General features: G+C 39.7%; 1 protein-coding gene and 1 long non-coding RNA gene across 2 annotated transcripts; both read right to left on the minus strand.

Annotated features, from left to right (window-relative positions):
* Positions 1,478 to 2,635, minus strand: LOC110265007. The gene is made up of 2 exons (XM_021107727.1): positions 2,552 to 2,635; positions 1,478 to 2,434 (listed from the first exon to the last, which is right to left on the minus strand). Exons 1-2 carry the CDS (start codon positions 2,633 to 2,635, stop codon positions 1,478 to 1,480), a joined length of 1,041 nt encoding a protein of 346 aa, XP_020963386.1.
* Positions 7,356 to 12,468, minus strand: LOC110264889. Its single transcript, XR_002351212.1, has 2 exons — positions 12,424 to 12,468; positions 7,356 to 7,555 (listed from the first exon to the last, which is right to left on the minus strand). It is a non-coding gene; the product is annotated as an uncharacterized LOC110264889 (long non-coding RNA).

The raw sequence follows: 20,164 nt of genomic DNA on the forward strand, positions 1-20,164 counted from the left end.
GAGGCGTTGCTAGGATTTTCTTGAAGTGGTTGAATGCTATCCCCTTTTTCATTAGATTGAAGAAGGGCAGGGCTTTTGCTGCCGATGCGCCGAGGAAACGGGATAACGCCGTCAGCCTTTCCGCCAGCCGCTGGACGTCTTTGATGCAACCCGGGCTCTTCATCTGGAGAATCGCTTGGCACTTCTCAGGGTTGGCCTCTACTCCTCTTTGGGTGATCATGAACCCCAGGAACTTCCCAGCTTCCATGGCAAAGGCGCACTTGAGCGGGTTGAGCCTCATGCCGTGCTGCCGGAGGGAGGCGAACACGCCCCCTAGGTATCTCAGGAGGTCGTCGGGACGTGCGGTTTTTGCGAGGATGTCGTCCACGTAGACTTCTACTGTCTTGCCTATGAGCTCATTGAATATCTTGTTCATTAGTCTTTGGTACGTGGCGCCAGCATTTTTTAGACCAAACGGCATCATCTTGTAACAATAGATCCCTCCTGGTGTTATGAACGCCGTTTTGTCCTCGTCGGGTCGGTGCATCGGTATCTGATTGTACCCAGAGTAGGCGTCCATGAAGCTCAGGTATTGGTACCCCGCTGCTGCGTCGACGAGTGCGTCAATGTTGGGCAGGGGGTAGCAATCCTTAGAACATGCCTTGTTGAGGTCGGAGTAGTCCATGCACATTCTCCACCTCCCACTGTGTTTTTTCACCAAAACCACGTTTGACAGCCAAGTCGAATAGTCCAGCTCTCGAATGAACCCTGCTTCAAGGAGGCTAGCCGTCTGCCTGGCCACCTCCTCTGCCCTTTCTTGTGACATCTTTCTCCTCCTCTGAGCCACTGGCTTGGCCTCCGGCTTGACGGCCAGATGGTGTGACATGAGCTGGGGGTCTATCCCTGGCATATCGGCTGGTGTCCAGGCGAAGAGATCGGCGTTGGCTCTGATCATCTTCATCAAAGGTTCTTTTAATTCATGGGGGAGGTTTCTGTTTATCGTCCCTATCGCCGACCCTAAATTTTTCCAAGTCCCCTTCTGGCTCAGGTCTGGGCTTGTCGTCTATCCTGGCATCCAGGTCGACAAGGAAGACCCCGGATGCTTCTTTGGATTTTTTCCTAAGAGAGAGACTGGCGTGGTCGCAAGCGACTGCCGTTTCCAAGTCTCCTCTGATGGACCCTACGGATCCGTCATCGGTAACAAACTTCATTACGAGCAGTTTCGTGCTAATCGCTGCTCCGAGGTCATTGATGGTTTTTCTCCCCAGGATGATATTATAAGTAGTGGAATCTCGTAAGACAACAAAATCGGCCATTACCATTCTTCGCCTCTGTCCTTGTCCAAGGGAGGTTGGTAGTGAGATGATCCCATCTGGCTTGATGAAGTGATCACCCAACCCTACCACACTGTGCTGGTGGGTCGCCAGGTCGGTATCACGCAGCCCCAAGGCGTCGAAGACGTTGCGAAACATGATGTTCGAGTCTGCCCCCGTGTCCACTAGGATCCATTTGACGAGTCCGGTTCCGACTCTGGCCGTGATAACCATGGGGGACTTTCCGGTACCTCATTGAACCATTGATCCTCGGGGCCGAAAGAGATGGATGGGTGTCCCCGGGAACTCCTAGCAGATGAGGAGGAGACTGCCAGGACCTTGGCGTCTTTCTTCTGCGCCGATTTCGACCTCGGGGCGGAATTCTTTGCAGTTACTACATTCACTACCGTGAGACCGTGGTCGTCTCCCTCTGGTTCTTGACGTCGTCTTGTCGCCCGGGACCTGTCCTCACCCTCGTGATCCCGATTCTGTCTCCTCAGTTCCCTTATGAGGTGGGAGAAGTCGGCAAGCTTTCCGTCCCTGATTGCTTGCTCCAGGGCATCCTTTAGGTCGAAGCAGTCTTGGGTCTTGTGCCCGTACCCCTTGTGATATTCACAGTAGAGGCTTTTGTTTCCCCCCGTCCTGTCCTTCAGAGGACGGGGCCTTGATAGTATCCCTTTCTCGGCTATCTGTTGGTAGACCTCCGTAATCGGTGCCGCGAGGGGGGTGTAGTTGGTGAATTTCCCGACTCGGGGAAATGGTTTTGTCGTCTTGCTCGAGCCGCCATCCCTGGTGTGTTCCTTTTGTCTTTCTCCACCATCGTGGTGCCTGGTTTGGTTGTAGGGGGATTGCCGTTTATTGGCAGCCACGACCCGGCTGACCTCCTCGTCGTTGATATACTCCTTAGCCACGCATTGGATCTCCTGCATTGTCCAGACTGGCTTTGTGGTAAGGTGCTTCCTGAAGTCCTCATTCAGGAGCCCATTCGTCAAACATAAACTCGCCACTGAGTCCGTCAAACCGTCAATTTCCAGGCACTCGTCGTTGAAACGATCCAAGTATTTCCTGGTCGGCTCCCCGGCTCTTTGGGTCACCCCTAGCAAATTGATCGGGTGCTTGGCTTTCGCGATCCTGGTTGTGAACTGAGCCAGGAAAGCATGGCTGATGTCGGAGAATTGGGTCACCGAGCCCTGCAGGAGGTTATTGAACCACCGTATTGCAGGTCCCGCCAGGGTGACCGGGAAGGCGCGACACCTTACCTCATCTCCTACTCCTTCTAAGTTCATCCTGGCCTCAAAGGCCGTTAGATGCTCCAGGGGGTCCTGCGTTCCATCATACCTCATGTCCGTTGGTTTGTCAAAATGTTTTGGCAGCCGGACTTCGAGTATGGAGCGGTGGAATGGGGTGGCCACTATTATCACGGGTCCCCGGGTATTCGTTCTCCCATCGTCGTTCTCCCGACGAGCGTCTTCGTCCCCCGGTTCGTCGTACGCCGCCTTTCACGTCTGGCATAAATGACAGGGTCGTGACGTCTTCTCGCGCGCCCTCTCTCCCCAGTGCTTTCTGACTCGACATGGGGGCTAGGCGTGCGCCGGGAACGGCTCCTGGAGCGAGATCGGGAGTGACTCTGTTCTGGGGTGCGCTGGTCGCGTTTTCTGTCCGCTAACCGGCGCTCTAAGTCTTGCATTCTATGGCGTAGCTCTTGCATTATTCTGGCGTGGTTGTCTCCGGTCCCCCCAAAGGGGCGTCTCTCATGTGATTGGGTTGCGTCCCTCGGGGGTGATCTCGGATGTTGTCGGGTTTCCGTCTCGGCGGCGTCGCCTCCGGATACGGCCTCGCGGCCTGCCTCCGTTTCGACTAGCACGAAGTCCATGGACGAGTCCCCACAGACGGCGCCAATGTTCGGTAGGTCGGTTACCGGACGGTTCGGGTTGCGATCCGGGGTGATGGCAGGGGCTCGTCAAGTCGTGGGCTGCCGATCAGGGGTACGCGAGGTCCCGAATACTTCGTGCGAAGAAAAAAGGGAGGTGCCACCTGCAAAGACACTCCGACGCTCTAGTCAGTACATGTGCAGGTGGAAAGGGTGATGTGAAGTGTGACGTTCCGTGGGGGAAGAGTAAGCCTTCCCCTTATATACTGCCAGAGGTGGGCCCAATGAGGGCAGGCCCACTTTTCCGGGACGTGCTCCTACAGCTGTGGGTGAGCTGTCTGGGACGCGTGTCCGGGTCGGCTGCGGGGCGCCTCACCCGTGACCGTCCGGGTCGGGTGACGCCCGGGTCGGGCCGACCCGTGGAGGGTTTGGGCCAGGCCGTAACAGAATTATTTGTGTCTTACATTCTTTACAAGTATTTTCGAATAACGTTAATATTGATTCTATTTTAGTCATTTTTAATGTGATATCACTTTTAATGTAAATATTATCTCCACTACAACAATAATATAATTTTTACTATAATCAATGAGATTATAAATACTAATTCCAAAATATTCATATATACTCTTTTAAACCACTAAAATTATCTCAACAAATTTAATAATTCACTTAGGTGCTAACCCAACTTAATTAAGGAGAATCAAGTGCATTCTAATTCCAACACACTTTACAAAGCAAAACACTCAAACAAAATATTAAAATGGCTTTTGTGTGTACTATCCTCTTTATCTTTTGAATCTCTGAAAGTAAGCTTGAATCAACATAAAATAGAAATAAAAACACACTCAAAGAACAAGGAATAAGGGTTGTGTGCTATGATGCACAGACACTGACACGAACATGGGACACGACACGACACGGGATACGCCGACACACGAAATTTAAAATCTTATAAAACATGGGGACACGTATACATATAAAATATAAAGTATTTTTTAGATAAATCTTAATGATATTTTGATATTTTATTGATATTAAAATATATATATTTTAATTTTTTTAATTATTTTTGAAGGTTCTAGAAGACTTAGAGAAGGGGGTTGAATCTATGGCCTTCTTTAAATTTGATTAAATAAGCCTTAAACACAGAACTTTGAACTTGATTTCTGTTAGGTTTACGCAGTGGATAATTTAGGAGTCAATTTTGTTTTGACTCATAAAAATCAGAAAATAAAACTAAAGCAGAGAGGAAGAAGATGACACAGCCATGTATCCTGATTCAGTTACCTTGTGTAGTGCAACCTACATCCAGTCTCCACCACAATGTTGGTGGAATTTTCACTATAATCCAAGTATTACATACACCAATTCCCTAGGACTCAACGTAATCCTATCTGAGGACACAAGCTTCAACCTGAACTTGACTTAGTTATGCTAATACCTAGACTCACTATACTAAGTGCTTACCCAACTTAGCAAGGGATACATAACACAAGACAGAAAATACAATCAAAAGAAATCTGAAATCACTCTTGGCTTTTCTCTCAAGTGTTTCTCTCAGCCTTTTTCACTCTATGACTTTTTTTCAATGCCTCTCTTTCTTACCTTTTACCTCTCAAAGAAAACTAAAAAAGATATACATTAAAACTAAAATACAAAACAGTAAAACATGAAGGAGATGATGAATAACAGTTTTGAATCTATGCACTAAATCCAGCATTTAAACTCATAACCTTGTTCTTTATCTTGGCAGAGTGCTCCCTTTAGCATAGGTGCAATGCTTCAAAGACTTCAAACTTAGTAGTGAGGATTCAATTTTTACTTTCTTTCTCGGGTTCTCTCTCCTTTAGCTCTAATGAGATTCAACTTTTCTTTTGTACTTTAGTCAGAGCCACAGTTAGAGTTCCTCCAGAGTTAACTTCTTGAATCCTGGGCTTTCAGAAATCATCCCTTCTCTTTCTTCAATCAACCCCCAAAATTAGGGATTTCAAATCTGGTTTTTATTTGACCGAGGAGTGTAGAGCGACAGAGATGAGTTTGCTTAGTGATAATCCCAAATCCAAACCCTTGAAAATGTGCTTTGACTCCAAGCAATAACTTTAACCGTTGATTCACAGCAGAGATTATCAACCATCATTTTTTTTTCATTTTTCTTTAAATGGCATTGTTGAGCATAGGAGATGAAGTGAAGAAATCAACTTGCATGAAAATGGAAATTATTTACCTTTAACCTCTGACTTGGCTTAACATGCTTTAATTTGGGCGATTGGACTTTTGCTTTATTGATTAACCTTTCTCTTTCTTTCTTCTCTAGTGTATGTGAGCTTGAAGATGAAGCTCTCTCTCTCTCTCTCTCTCTCTCTCTCTCTCTCTCTCGTGTTTTTAACCGAAGTGTACTTGTGAGCTTTAGGTTAGGTTTGATTCACTTACGGTTGGATGGCTTTGGAATTTGTTTGTGGAATAAAAATTCCTTTAGCAACGTTAATTTCTTTGTTCTAATGGTTTGGGCTACAGCAATATACATTTTGGGCCTGCATCACTAAATAAAGCAATCAAATCCAATTGGGTGTTTACCCCAATAAATCAATGTTTGTCATCATTATTAAATTAGTTATGTTTTCAACTCAACAATCTCCCCCTTAATGACAAATATAATTTCAAAGGATAGAATCAAAAGAATTGAAATAGATAATATTAAGGCACTTTCCTTTGATGACATCTAGTAGTTTTGATGTGCTCCCCCTTTCTTTCTTAATGATTGCTCTCCCTGACTTTGCTCATCTTTTTGTTTCCAGTTCAAATATCCACATTGAGAATACAACTATACACAATATACAGATAGCACAATTTTCACAATATACACAAGCTTGTACAAACAAAATTTGATATAGATTAGATGTTTGACCGCAAGCTTCCTTTCTTGTTTGCTTGTAGAGATTAGATGGTTGGATAGGTTCACAAACTCTTGCAGAACATCCTTCACAACTTCAAAGGGGAGTGATTTGTGATCAGTTAAGGCTGAAGTTTTTGAGGTAGAAGGAGGATGAGTGTCATCGAGTTCATCATCATCAACATTGTCAAGGACCACCTTTTCAGTTCTCATAGGTCCCTTTTTGTGCTGTTTCACTGAACTACCTCCTTTTAGATATAAGTGTCTATTTTTATATGATTCATTTGAAAGGTCAACACCAAATTGTTCAAATATGCAAGTTAAAAATATGCCATAAGGAAGAGCCATATTTTTGTCACTCTTTATACAGTTAAACATATGCCTCATTATTAAATATGCAAAAGAGATTTCAGTTCTAGTGATGATAGCATATAAAACCAAAGTATCACAGAAAGACACCCTCTGATATGAGCAGCTTTGAGGCAGAATAATGTGGTTCACTATACGATGCAACTGCGCACGAAGAGGGCCGAGGGCTTTGTGAGTAGGTGTAAGGCAATCAATCAGAAAAATGTTCTCACACACATGAGCCAGAGCTTCTTTATATGATACACCCAACCCCTCTTCCCACTTACCCGCAGTATAAGCATAGATACCAACATCAGTGTATTCTAATGAGTCACTAATGGATTCACTATTCAAAATAATTTCACGACCTTTAACATAAGAATAAATGCTTCCCTCATGGTAGATCAGATTTGCATAAAACTTTCGAACTAAAATAGGATAAACAAGCTTTTTAATTTTGAAAAATTGATTTCAGTCCAGAAATTCAAGATTTTCAAAAAATGTAAAACCTTTCTTTTTCAGATTTAGTAACTTAGCTAAAAAAGTGGGGCATATGGGACGATGAACAATGACAACTTCATAAAAGTCATGGTTCATGATTGAGCGAAAATGGTGAGGGTTGTAGTTGGGTGGGAGGTCATAAATTGAGATTTGTGTTCAAAAGAATCAATGTTGTGAGGCTCCTTAACCAATTTAAGAGGGACACGAGGATTACCTCTTTGTGGACGTTGAGGGATTGACCTAGACTTAGATCTCAAGGGTTCAGGAGTGGGTTCTTCTGCTGCCGAATGTGTAACACCCTCACTACCAGAATGTCATGCTTCCGGCTTCGCCACTTTGATAGCAAGAAGTATTACGACTACTTTATATACTTAATATTAAAATAGGAGCCTATGACTCGACACCGTATCGCTGATTTTTTTGAAAATTGGAAATAAATACTTTACCTTAAAAAAACAAACAGGCATAGATTCATATACAAGAATCCTTACATAATAGCTTATAATGTAATATACATATAAAACATACAACTCCTATCCCTCGTATAAAATTGTAATAACAAATATGAGGGAAGAAAAATTATCTAGTTAATACAATATCATATAAACCAAAACGCAGTATAACTCTTCATAATGCTCCTTCATCCGATTCCTAAAAAGGTAGAGCTGTAGGGGGTGAGAATCTAACCACACGGTCTCACCACGGAGTTTCAGAATTGTCATAAGAAGATATTTAATAACAAAACTGTTTTCAAGCTTAGTGATTATCATTGCCTTATGAATCTTTTAAAAACCAATAGCTAATCATTCAAAACCTTTTCAAAGAAACAATATTTAATCTTTCAGAAATCCAAAACCTTTCTTCTCTTATAAGAAAATCTTAATCAGAAACTAACCACGCAATCAATCAACACAATCATCAATTCAGCACCAAAGCTCATTTTCAGAAGTAGCACACCAAGACAAACACATGCAAAACAGACAAGGAAAGTACAGGTTTAGGTAGCAGTTAAGAACAGTTTAACAATTAGGCAAACCAAAACAGATTCAAACCCAAGCGAAGCATACAAATGCATATGATGCATGCCTGTCCTATGGCTAATGAGCTCATCTGTCGATTATACAGCCAACTCGACAAGTCCGGTTTGCTAAACCATTAGACTGTCCCCCCGATGCGCATCCCCATGAGTCTATGCATAGCTTTTTCTCATATATATATAAAATCGCTCAATGGGGGTACCATTCCCGGGAATTTATAAGTTCTCGGTCACCCTTACGTCGTAGGGTCAACAGAGTATCGAGTCTCAACTTGGAGCAAGTGGTGGCAAGCCACTGCGTCTACCCAAGGATACTCGTGTCTCAGATAATTCAAATTCATAAGCTATATGAATAATTCATTCAATATTCATCAATATCTAAGTCATTCTTAATATCATCATTATTCATCAATCCATATCTCATCTTCAAATTCATTCAAAAATCATATCTCAAAGTAAATCCTCATCATCCTTCTTTCCATTCCGTTCATCAACAACCCCAATTCAAAACATAATTCTTTCTTTGATAAATAAATCAATCTTAAAACATATAATGTTTAAAACCAAATCTTTTTAAATAATTAGTTCAAATGAAACTTCCAATTTTATAAAATTTTAGCAGCATCTCCTCTAAAACTCGGATTCTGCCACCCTTTTCGGGTCCCAATCAAACCAAACCAAATGCCTGTTAATCATTCAAATTACTTCCAATAACCATTATCACAACAAGAACACTCAACCCAAGGAAATTACAAAATCCAGAATTCAATCAACCAATCCTATAAATCGCAATTTAAACCAACTTCGATCAACAGCATCAATCAATAATTAAGAATTCTCGGTGTAAAACTCGGTTAATTAATGATTAATTAACTCATAAATTAAAATATATTCTAAAAAGTGAGAAATGAGATTTTTATGATTTAATATGATAGAGAAAATTAAAACGAGAATTTTGACACTAAATTTAAAGAATTTGGCCTGAGATTGGGATGAACCGGTTGAACCGGGCCCAAAATGGGCCCAAGGCCCAACCCAACTCAGCATAAAACACTTAAAAGAACCCCATCTCTTCTCTCTTAATCATCAAACACGCTGAATGCAGCCATGGGAGGGGAGAAGAAGGAGCAAACCCTAACCTCATCTTCAAACCTTGATAACTTTTGATCCGGAGCTCCGATTGACGAGCCGTTTGCGGCCATGCGTCGGGCTTGCCGAGCTCTTCAATTCTATTTAAACAAAACAGTAAGTAAATTGCGTTTGCCTAGCTCCATTTCTGCTGGTATATGAATTTCGGTTTTAAGGTTTGAGGAACTCAATTCCTTGATGATTTTCATGATTTAGGGGTCCACTAGACTTGATTTCTTGTGAGTATTACTCAAGGATCAGTGGGTAAAGGTAAGAGATCTCAAACCCTAATAGAATTTTTGAATTTAGACATTTGGATATTGATTTGTTATGTTTGGATGTGGTAATTGTGGTTTAGGTAGTGTGTATGTGAATGTTGATGCTTGTCGAAGCTTGTTGGTGATTTTGGAAGCTTGGAAGTGGAGTTGTGAGGCTAGAAATCTAAGCTTGGTAGTGTTGGAACCCCAAGGGCTTGAAAAAAAGTGAAATTAAAAGTGTTCCGGGTTGAGCGGGGAATCGGCCAAGGTATAGTTTAGGTTTCGCGCGTTTAATATTTAAGGTGTCGTGAAAACTTAGGCTAGAGAACAATAGGTTAAGCTGAAAAGGTTGGATGCACTAAATGATTAGCTTCATGATGACATTGGATAAATTTATGATTGAGTTTGAATTAGGAATTATGAGCATGAATGGTTGGTATTGTTGAGTATGTGCTCTTGGACTTATTAATGATGGCTTGATGTTGGTATATGTTAATGAAATTGATGGTTATGGTTTGTTTAATTGGTTGAAGTTGATTTATGATTGGCTATGTATGAATGAAGGGAATGGGTTAATGAATTTTTGAAATAGAAGATTATGGTTGAAAAGATGGATTGTTGAATAATATATGAGTTTTATGAATTGATGTGGATATTTAAGTATTGGAAGATAGTCTCATTGAGTTGGAGTTTGTTGTGTGCTAAATGTGCAGGTTATATTGGTAAGGAATGTAGTTTTGGTAAGAAAATGAGGTTTGGCAAAATTTGATAAAAAGTGATTTTTAATGAACTTTGACAGTCCATAACTTGCTCTTTAAATTTTGAATACAAATGAGGTTTGTTCTAAATTAAAGTGTGTTTAATAAGCTTGAGATTGATATAAACTTTGAGAAAAATAGAACTTTGTAGAGGAAGTTATGGACGACAGAAATTTGGTATATAAAACTGTGATGCATGTGTTGAAAACTGGTTTATAGCAGCTTTCTGGGCATTCTGCCCATTTTTTTTTTGAAAATTGCCCATCCACGCGTACGCGTGGCTCACGCGTACGCGTGGTGTGGAATTTTGGTGACGCATGCGCGAGAAGCATGCGTACGCGTGTGTGCATATTCACGCGTACGCATGACTCACGCATACGCGTGACTTGATGTACGCTCCACGCGTACACGTAGGCCTGCTGCAAAAATCGGTTTTGACTATTTTAAGCTAAATTTTCACTTCTAAACCTCGATTTTCTTCCTTTTTAGGCTTAAAGTGTAGTTCTACGTCTAATGGATAAGCGAAGCTAGGAAAATAGGATAACTTGAGGGTGAAGTAAGAGGTAAATGATGGCGTATCTGAAGAAGATAAGAGTATTTAAGGAGTTTAATGCCAAGGCTTGATAAATGATGATATATTGATTATAAATATGAAATGGCTTATGAATGATATCTGAGATACGAGTTTCCCTGGGTAACAGAACCGTGGCTCACCACCACGTGTTCCAGGTTGAATCTCGATACTCTGTTGACCCTACGTCGTAAGGGTGACCGGGCACGTATAAATTCCCGGGTATGGATAACCCCCATTGAGTGATTATATGATAAATGAATGTGAACTCTATGCATAGACTCTTGGGGATGCGCAACGGGGGACAGTCTAAGGTTTTCGGACTTGTCGGGTTGGCTGGATAACCGACAGATGGGCCACATCAGCCATAGGACAGGCATGCATCATATGCATTTGTTTGTTTTGAATGCTATGTATTTTCTGAGTTTTCCTAACTGTATGTATACATCCTACTACCTGCTATACTTACTACTTGCACTATCTGCCTATTACTTGTGCGTGATTTTGTCTGGTTGCTTGTCTTTGCCGAATTATGGATGACGGAGGAACGGAGGAAGGGTGAAATGGTTTGATGTTAGGTTAGGTTTAAGATTGAGTGAGTTTAGGCAGGTTTAGTATAGCTACCCTTATTTATGGCTTCTGTTTAGAAATTAAGTTTTACAATTGTATGATGGAGTTCTAGGATTGCCTCTGGCATTCCCAGGACCTTATTTATTATACGCGTGGCACCTTTACCATGCTGAGAACCTCCGGTTCTCATCTCATACTGTGTTGTTGTTTTCAGATGCAGGTCGAGAGGCTCCTCGCTAGGCGTCTGGATTTTCTGAAGCGGAGTAGTCTGGGATATTTTGGGTTTTCTGTTTATTTATATATGTATATATGTACTTAGCTTGCTCTCCAAGATACTTAATTTTTTGTTTCTCATAGAGGATTACAGGAGAGTTAGGAAACTTATTTCTTTATTTTGGTTTTTGGGATACTTATGTATATATATGTAAATATCCTCCGGCCAGCCTTGGCTTCGCAGGCTGAGTTAGGAGCTAGTTTCACTGTATTCTTGACTCTCTTTTCGCTCTTTTGTTTATTTATATTTTTAACCTTCAGGTCTCTTAGCACGCAAGTAATTCCGGTTCTTGAGCATTGCGCTTTTCATTTTGCGATTTTGATTTACCCATTTTTCAAGGCTCCTAGTTTATTATATCCTTTCTATTAAAATATGTATGTATTTTATTTTTAGAGGTCGTAGCGCCTCGCCACCTCTGTTTTACATCCTAGGTGTGAAGCTATGTGTGGTAGGGTGTTACACTCGGTCTTCTCAAACAGTTTCAAACCAAATCATTCCTCAAACCTTTTTCGAATCATTTCCAAAATAGCAAATCTTTCTCAATAAACAAACCATTTTCAAATATCAAGTCCTTTCCAAGTTTGTTTTAAAATCAAATTTTGATATCAAATCGGGTTCAATATCAAATCAAATTTCAATATTAAATCTTTTCTAAAATCAAATCGTTTCCAAAATTAAACTAAATGCCAATATTAAATCTCTTCCAATAATTCAAGGAAAACCACTTTAACAACATCAGTCAATTAATCAGAATATTCAACTTCCTCCATCGATCAATCAATCAATCGAACTAATAATCTCATTCATCCAAAACAACTCAATTTAATTCATAAGACTCACGAAATCACAAAAATGTATTTTACGCATTAATATCGATTTATAACAACTCTGGAAAGTAAAATAAGTTTAAGAAAAACGCCCCTACCTCGAATAATCAAAACCCATAGATCAAATACGTCAAAGAAACCTTTTCTCTTGACTCAACGGTAGTTGCATCCGCCACTCCGTTTACTTCCACAACAAGAGAAATGGATTTTATTTCAACCATGCAATTACCGGAACTCGACCCTAGAACGTTAACATCACGAAATTCTCAAAAATCTATAGCAGAATAATAGTGGTAAGGATATCAAGGTTAGAATAACTTACTACAGCTATAGAAAACAGAACAATGGAGCAACAAAGAATATAATCAGGGACCTGTGCATCCATCCTAGTGGCAATAACACCATTCTGATTGGTAAGACAGCAGAGACACCAGCAAAATCAGAATAGTGGAGCAAAATAGAAATAGAACAGATTCAAGAAAGGAGGAAGTGGTTACCGGTAAATCTGGCCCGGTTCTGATGACGGCGTACAGTCGAGTAATTAGCAACAATCAAAACCCAAGAAGACATAGGCCTCAGCTACGTTCTCCGGTGGCCAGCACAGCGGCTTGAAGCTCCGGTGACGCAGCAGCAACATAGGTGCATCGACGGCAAGCCCAGTAGCTTCGGTGACGGCAGAGGAAAGGCGGCGACGACACTAGGCGTGACCCTCCTCTCACCACATCTCTCTCTCCTCGGCTTCAATGGTGACGACGGCGGCTCCAAGGCGGACCAGCAGCGACGGCGACGGCTCGGGTTGGACAGACAGCAGCAGCAGCGACGTCCTTCCCAGTTAGAACGACGGCGGTGACAGGGACCCGCAAAGATGACGACGAACGCGAGGCAGTGGCGGCTTCTCCTCTGCGTGCGTCTCTGCTCCCGACGACGGCCAAGGCGACCTGACGGCGTGGCCTAGCAGCTCCGGCACTCTCTCACCCTCGGATCTATCTCTTTTCCTCCCTCCTTCCTTCTTTCTTTCCTTTATTCTTTTTTCTTTCTTTTTCCTTTTTGTCTGAAGCTGATAAGTGTTATTGGGGAAGGGAAAGACAGTGGGGGTAGAAAGTTAGGATTGGGGTAGTTTTGGTAATTTTAACAAAATTAGGGATATAGAGTATTAATTAAAAACCTAATTTAATCTATTAAAAATTATTTTGAAAATGTTATTTGATTATTAATTTACTAATTGACTTTTAATCGAATATTTTAATTTAAAATTAAAAATAATATAATTAATTTTCTTTGTTTATAAAATTAAAGTATTGAATTCTAGCATCTCTATTATTTAACTTAATTGTATAAAATTCTTTTTCGTCTGGACGGATGAACGGCAGTGGCGACGTGCTTCCTAACGAGGACGACGGCTGCGACAGGGACCCGCGAAGATGACGACGAACGCGAGGCAGTGGCGGCTTCTCCTCTGCGTGCGTCTCTGCTCCCGACGACGGCCAAGGCGACCTGACGGCGTGGCCTAGCAGCTCCGGCACTCTCTCACCCTCGGATCTATCTCTTTTCCTCCCTCCTTCCTTCTTTCTTTCCTTTATTCTTTTTTCTTTCTTTTTCCTTTTTGTCTGAAGCTGATAAGTGTTATTGGGGAAGGGAAAGACAGTGGGGGTAGAAAGTTAGGATTGGGGTAGTTTTGGTAATTTTAACAAAATTAGGGATATAGAGTATTAATTAAAAACCTAATTTAATCTATTAAAAATTATTTTGAAAATGTTATTTGATTATTAATTTACTAATTGACTTTTAATCGAATATTTTAATTTAAAATTAAAAATAATATAATTAATTTTCTTTGTTTATAAAATTAAAGTATTAAATTCTATAATCTCTATTATTTAACTAAATTGTATAAAAAATTCTTATTCTTTTGCAACTGTTAAGTTGTATAACTTAAATATAGAAAATTATTTAATAATTATTAAATTTAGTAAAATTTCTGATTTAATTGTCAAAACTTGATTTAATTACTTTTAATAAAATAATTTCTAAAAATGAAGTCTTTAATGAATAAATAAATTGAAATTAACTCATAATAATATTTTTCGAAAATTATGGGTCTTATAGAATGCTTCCCCTTCGAACTGCTTGGCCGAGAAGGAGCATTGGGTGTAGCCATTGGCTTGGACGATGAGGGGTACCTCAGAGTAGATTTGGTTCGAGCCATTGGATCTGTGTGTGGAGGAGACAGCGAAGGAGTGGGGGAAGGAGTAATGGTAGGATCCTTGGAATGTGAGGAGGTTCTTGGTTTTTTAGGGTTCGAGGAAGTTGATTGAGAGAGCCTCTTCGAGTAGCGATTTTCTTTCTCATCATTAAGTAAAGAAGGATTTTATAAGTATCAAAACAATGATGATAGTGGGAAAAACCAAAGAGATTATACAAGGAATTAATGAGAGAGAAGTTTGGTAACTGCAATAAGAAAAAGGTTTCTTGAAAACATGCATGTGCAGAACCTATGACTACTCTTTGAAAAGACTTGACACCATGTTGAAAAGGTTTTATTTAAAATAAATAAAGATAATAAAACAAATTTAAGAGAAAACCTTTTTCAAACAAAAGACAAAATAGAAAAGCCCACAAACCAAATGTAACACTCATTAGGCCCAATGGTGGTGGTGTTTAAGAAAACACAATGGACCACACGAAATCTGAACTGGAAGGATGGCTTAGAAGATTCAGAACATGCAACCCAGAAACACAATTGAACCCAAAAACCACGGTTTAGGAGGATGGTTATTCACTTGCCCAGAATTGTCTCCTCTCGACCTGAGAGACAAAAAATTTCAACCAACATATCAGTAAGGCTAAAACAGGGAATCATAACACATAATGCCTAGATTAGTTCTTAGTTTATAGAACCTGTCCTCAGCTAGAGGTTTGGTGAAAATATCAGCTAGTTGATCCTTTGATTTAATAAATTGAATGCTTATGTTACCCTTTTGAACATGTTCCCTTATTGAATGAAATTTCACTTCAATATATGTAGTTCTTGAGTACAAAACAGGGTTTTGAAAATATTTATGGCATTCATGTTGTCACACAACAAGGGAATGTTTTCAACATTCAATTTATAATCAGCAAGTTGAGTTTTCAACCAAAGCAACTGAGAACAGCAAGAAGAAGTGGCAATATATTCAGCTTCAGCAGTAAAAAGAGCCACTGTTGACTATTTTTTGCTAGACCAAACATTCAAAGATTTTTCAAGAAAGCAGCAAATGCTAGATGTACTTCCTCTATCTACTCTATCTCCGGCAAAATCTGCATTACAATAACCTACAACAGAAAATTCATTAGTCCTAGGATACCATAAACTAAAATTAGATGTGCCATGAACATATCTAATGATCCTTTTAACTGCAGAAAGATGTGATTCTTTTTGTTGAGATTGGAATCTAGAACAGATTCTAACACTTTGCACAATATCTGGTCTAGAGGATGTTAGGTACATAAGAGAACCAATCATTCCTCTATACCTAGACTCATCAATATCTTTCTTAGTTTCATCCTTTTCTAACCTTGAGTTAGGGTGAATGGGTGTTCCCATGGATTTGACATTCTGCATACCAAATTTCTTAACTAATTTCTTGGCATACTTCTCTTGATGAATAAAAATTCTATTTTCAGTCTGTTTAATTTGAAGTCCAAGGAAGAAATTAAGTTCACCCATCATACTCATGTCAAATTCACTTGTCATAAGTTTTTTAAATTCAGCACAAAGGGTTTCATTTGCTGATCCAAAAATAATGTCATCAACATAAATTTGGACTAGAATGAAAGAATCATTAGAGTTCTTGATAAATAGAGTAGTGTCTGTGGTGCCTCTTTGAAAATCATTTTTCAAAAGGAAAGATCTGAGTCTTTCATACCAACCTCTTGGAGCTTGTTTTAATCCATAAAGAGCCTTTGAAAGTTTGAAAACATGATTTGGTAGCTCTTTGTTTTCAAAATCGGGTGGATGTGCCACATACACTTCCCTATCAGTTACTCCATTTAACAATGCACATTTCACATCCATTTGAAATAATTTAAAGCCACAATGGGCAGCATAAGCTAGAAGAAACCTTATAGCTTCCATTCGAGCTACAGGGGCAAAGGATTTATCAAAATCTATTCCTTTCTCTTGATCATATCCTTGTGCTAGCAATCTTGCTTTATTTCTAGCTATGCATCCATCTTCACCCAACTTGTTCCTGAAGATCCACTTGGTGTCGATTACTTTCTTTCCAATTGGCTTTAGAACAAGTGTCCAAACTTGATTCTTTTCAAATTCATGAAGCTCTTCCTCCATAGCATTTATCCAAGAGGGGGTCATCAAGTGCTTCTTTGATATTTTGTGGCTCAATTTGAAATAGAAAGACTAAGTTTTCTTTTTCTAAAGCCTTTCTAGTGGAGGACCGAGTTCTGACACCTTGAGACACATCCCCTATGACAAATTCTTGTGGATAATTCTTCAAAAATTTCCACTTACGGTGTCTAGTGGACTTAGAAACAGATTCGGTTACGACGGGATCTATGGAGCTGGTATTTCCAGGGATTTCACCAGTTTCAGGAGATAAAATGGAATTATCTCCTGCAGAATCTTCTACAGCAGCAGGTTCAGAATCAAGTTGCCCAGAATTTTCTTTTTCTTGGCTTTAGTATTCATTAGCGTATTCTCCACCTGATTTCCTGCATCACAGTCTTCCAAAATACTTTGAAACAACTTCAGCCCAAAGAAATTTTGAAACATCACTTTCACACAGCATAGCTCTCACCATTTCTTGTATGCTTCTATTTCGTCTTTCCACAACACCATTTTTTTGTGGTATTTTTGGGAAAGATAAATTTTGTAATATTCCAAACTCCTCACAAAATAATTCAAAAGATTCGTTTTCAAATTTTTTACTATGATCACTTCTAATAGAAATAATCTTTAAATCTATTTCATTTTGAATCCTCTTGCTAAAAAACTTCAAATGCCGCAAAAGCATCATTTTTATGAGCTAGGAACAAAATCCCACCAAATCTTGTATAGTCATCCATAATAACTAAACCATAATGCTTCTCACCCAAACTTTGAGTTCTTGTTGGACCAAACATATCAATATATAGCAATTTAAGTGGTCTTTTAGTTGAATCTCTTCCTTTGATTTAAATAAACTTTTCATTTGTTTTCTCATTTGTCATGCATCACAAGTGTTATCTTTGTCAAATAAACTTTTCAGCTTTCAATCTTTCATTTTTAGTTTTGCATTTATTATACTTATTCAGCAGCTTCTCAGAGTGGTGGGAGAGATCATCGACAATAATATGTAAATCATCCATGGATAAGTCATAGTAATTTATCTCATCCAGTTGATCATCACCAGTCATGAAGCGGACTTGAGCTTTGTATTCAGAGTCCTCTTCCTCATCCGAATCGTTCTCAAGATCCTCCCAAGATGCCATGAGCACTCTTTTCTTTTCTTTTTTCCCTTTTTCTTCCTTCTTGAGCTTTGGGCAGTTATACTTAAAGTGTCCAGCTTCCTTGTAGAGGCATATCACTTTGCTCAAATCCTTCTTGTATTCTTTTGAGATTGAGCCCTTGTACCTGCCTTTGATCCTCATTAGCCTCCTTAGCCTCCTAGGAAAAAATACAAGTTCGTCATCTAAAAAACTATCACTAGACTCACTTTCATTTGGTTCTACTTTTGATTTTAGGGCTATTTCCTTTTTCTTTGAGTCTTGGCTTGTGTGTGTGGTTTCATAAGCAAGAAGTTTCCCTCTTAGCTCATCATAGGTTATAGAACTCAGGTTGTTACTCTCAACTAGGACAGTGGCTTTTGTTTTTCACTTTTTTGTGAGGCTTCTAAGGACTTTTTTCACTAGAGTTTTTTCAGTGTGTGTTAAGTCCATAGCATCAAGGCTGTTGATGATGATTGAGAATCTCTCAAACATCTCATCAATGCTTTCTCCATCCTTCATAGTAAACATCTCATACTCTTTTTGCAGCATATAAATCCTTGTTTTTTTGACTTGTTTGGTGTCTTTGTATGTAACCTGGAGTTTCTCTCATATTTCTTTGGCGGTCTTGCATTTAGATACCTTTCGGTACTCCTCGAAACTGATAGCACAATGCAGCAGGTTAATAGCTTTAGCATTCAGTTCTACCTTCTTTTTGTCATCATCTTCCATTCAGCTTCCTCCTTTGGAGTCACAACTCCATCAGCACTAGTCTTTGTTGAGATTTTGGGACCATTCACCACTATCTTTCATATATTGTAGTCTATCGATTGAATGAAGATCCTCATCCTCTTTTTCAATAAGTATAGTTTTTCCCGTTGAAGAAAGGAAGTCTGTTGTTTGATTGACCCTCTGTTAGCGTGTAGGCCACGGCGGTTGTACCCAAGTTCTTCGCCATTGGACCTTTGCTTCAAGCTGTTAAGCTTGTTTCTTGAGACCTTGGCTCTTGATACCAATTGAAGGTTCTAGAAGGCTTAGAGAAGGGGGTTGAACTTATGGCCTTCTTTAACTTTGAATAATTAAGCCTTAATCACAGATCCTTGAACTTGATTTCTGTTAAGTTTGTGCAATAGATAATTCAGGAGACAATTTTGTTTTGTCTTATAAAAACCAGAAAATAAAACTTAAGTAGAGAGGAAGAAGATGACACAGCCATATATCCTGGTTCAATAGCCTTGTGCAATACAACCTACATCCAGTCTCCACCACAAAGTTGGTGGAATTTTTACTATAATCCAAGTATTACATACATCAATTCCCTATGACTCATCATAATCCTATCTGGGTACACAAGTTTCAACATAAACTTGACTTAGTTATGCTAATACCTAGACTCACCGCACTAAGTGCTTACCCAACTTAGCAAGGGATACCTCTCAGGTACATGATATATACAAGACAAAAAAATCTAAAATCACCCTTGGCTTTTCTCTCAAGTGTATCTCTCAGCCTTTTTCACTCTATGGCTTTTTCTCAATGCCTCTCTTTCTTGCCTTTTATCTCTCAAAGAGAACTAAGAAAGATATACATTGAAACAGAAATACAAAACAGTAAAACATGAAGGAGATGATGAATAACAGCTTTGACTCTATACACTGAACCCAGCAACTAAACTCATAATCTTGTTCTTCATCTTGGCGGGATGCTCCCTTTAGTGTAAGTGCAATGCTTCCAAGACTTCAAACTCAGTAGTGAAGATTCACTCTCTCTCTCTCTCTCTGTGTGTGTGTGTGTGTGTGTGTGTGTGTGTGTGTGTGTGTGTGTGTAGGTGCAATGCTTCTAAGACTTCAAACTCAGTAGTGAGGATTCACTCTTTACTCTCTTTCTCGGACTCTCTCTCCTTGAGCTCTAATGAGATTCAACTTTCCTTTTGTACCTTAGTCAGAGCCACGGTTAGGGTTTCTCTAGAGTCAACTTCTTGAATCTTAGGCTTTCATAAATCATCCATTCTCTTTCTTCAATCAACCTCCAAAATTTGGGATTTCAAATCTGGTTCTTGTTTGACCAAGGAGTGTAGAGCAGCAGAGATAGATTTGCTCAGTGATACTCCCAAATCCAAACCCTTGAAAATGTGCTTTGCCTCCAAGTAATAACTTTAACCGTTGATTCATAGCAGAGATTATCATCCACTATTTTCTTCATCTTTCCAAAAGTGGCGTTGTAGAGAGTAGGAGAAGAAGTGAAGAAATCAGCTTGCATGCAAACAGAAATAAATTACCTTTAACTTTTGATTTAGCTTCACATGCTTTTGATTAGTGTGATTGGACCTTGCTTTCTTAGTTAACTTTTCTCTTTTTTTCTTCTCTGGTATATGAACTT

Source organism: Arachis ipaensis, chromosome B07 (assembly GCF_000816755.2).
Source record: "Arachis ipaensis cultivar K30076 chromosome B07, Araip1.1, whole genome shotgun sequence".
NCBI classification, from domain to species: Eukaryota; Viridiplantae; Streptophyta; class Magnoliopsida; order Fabales; family Fabaceae; genus Arachis; species Arachis ipaensis.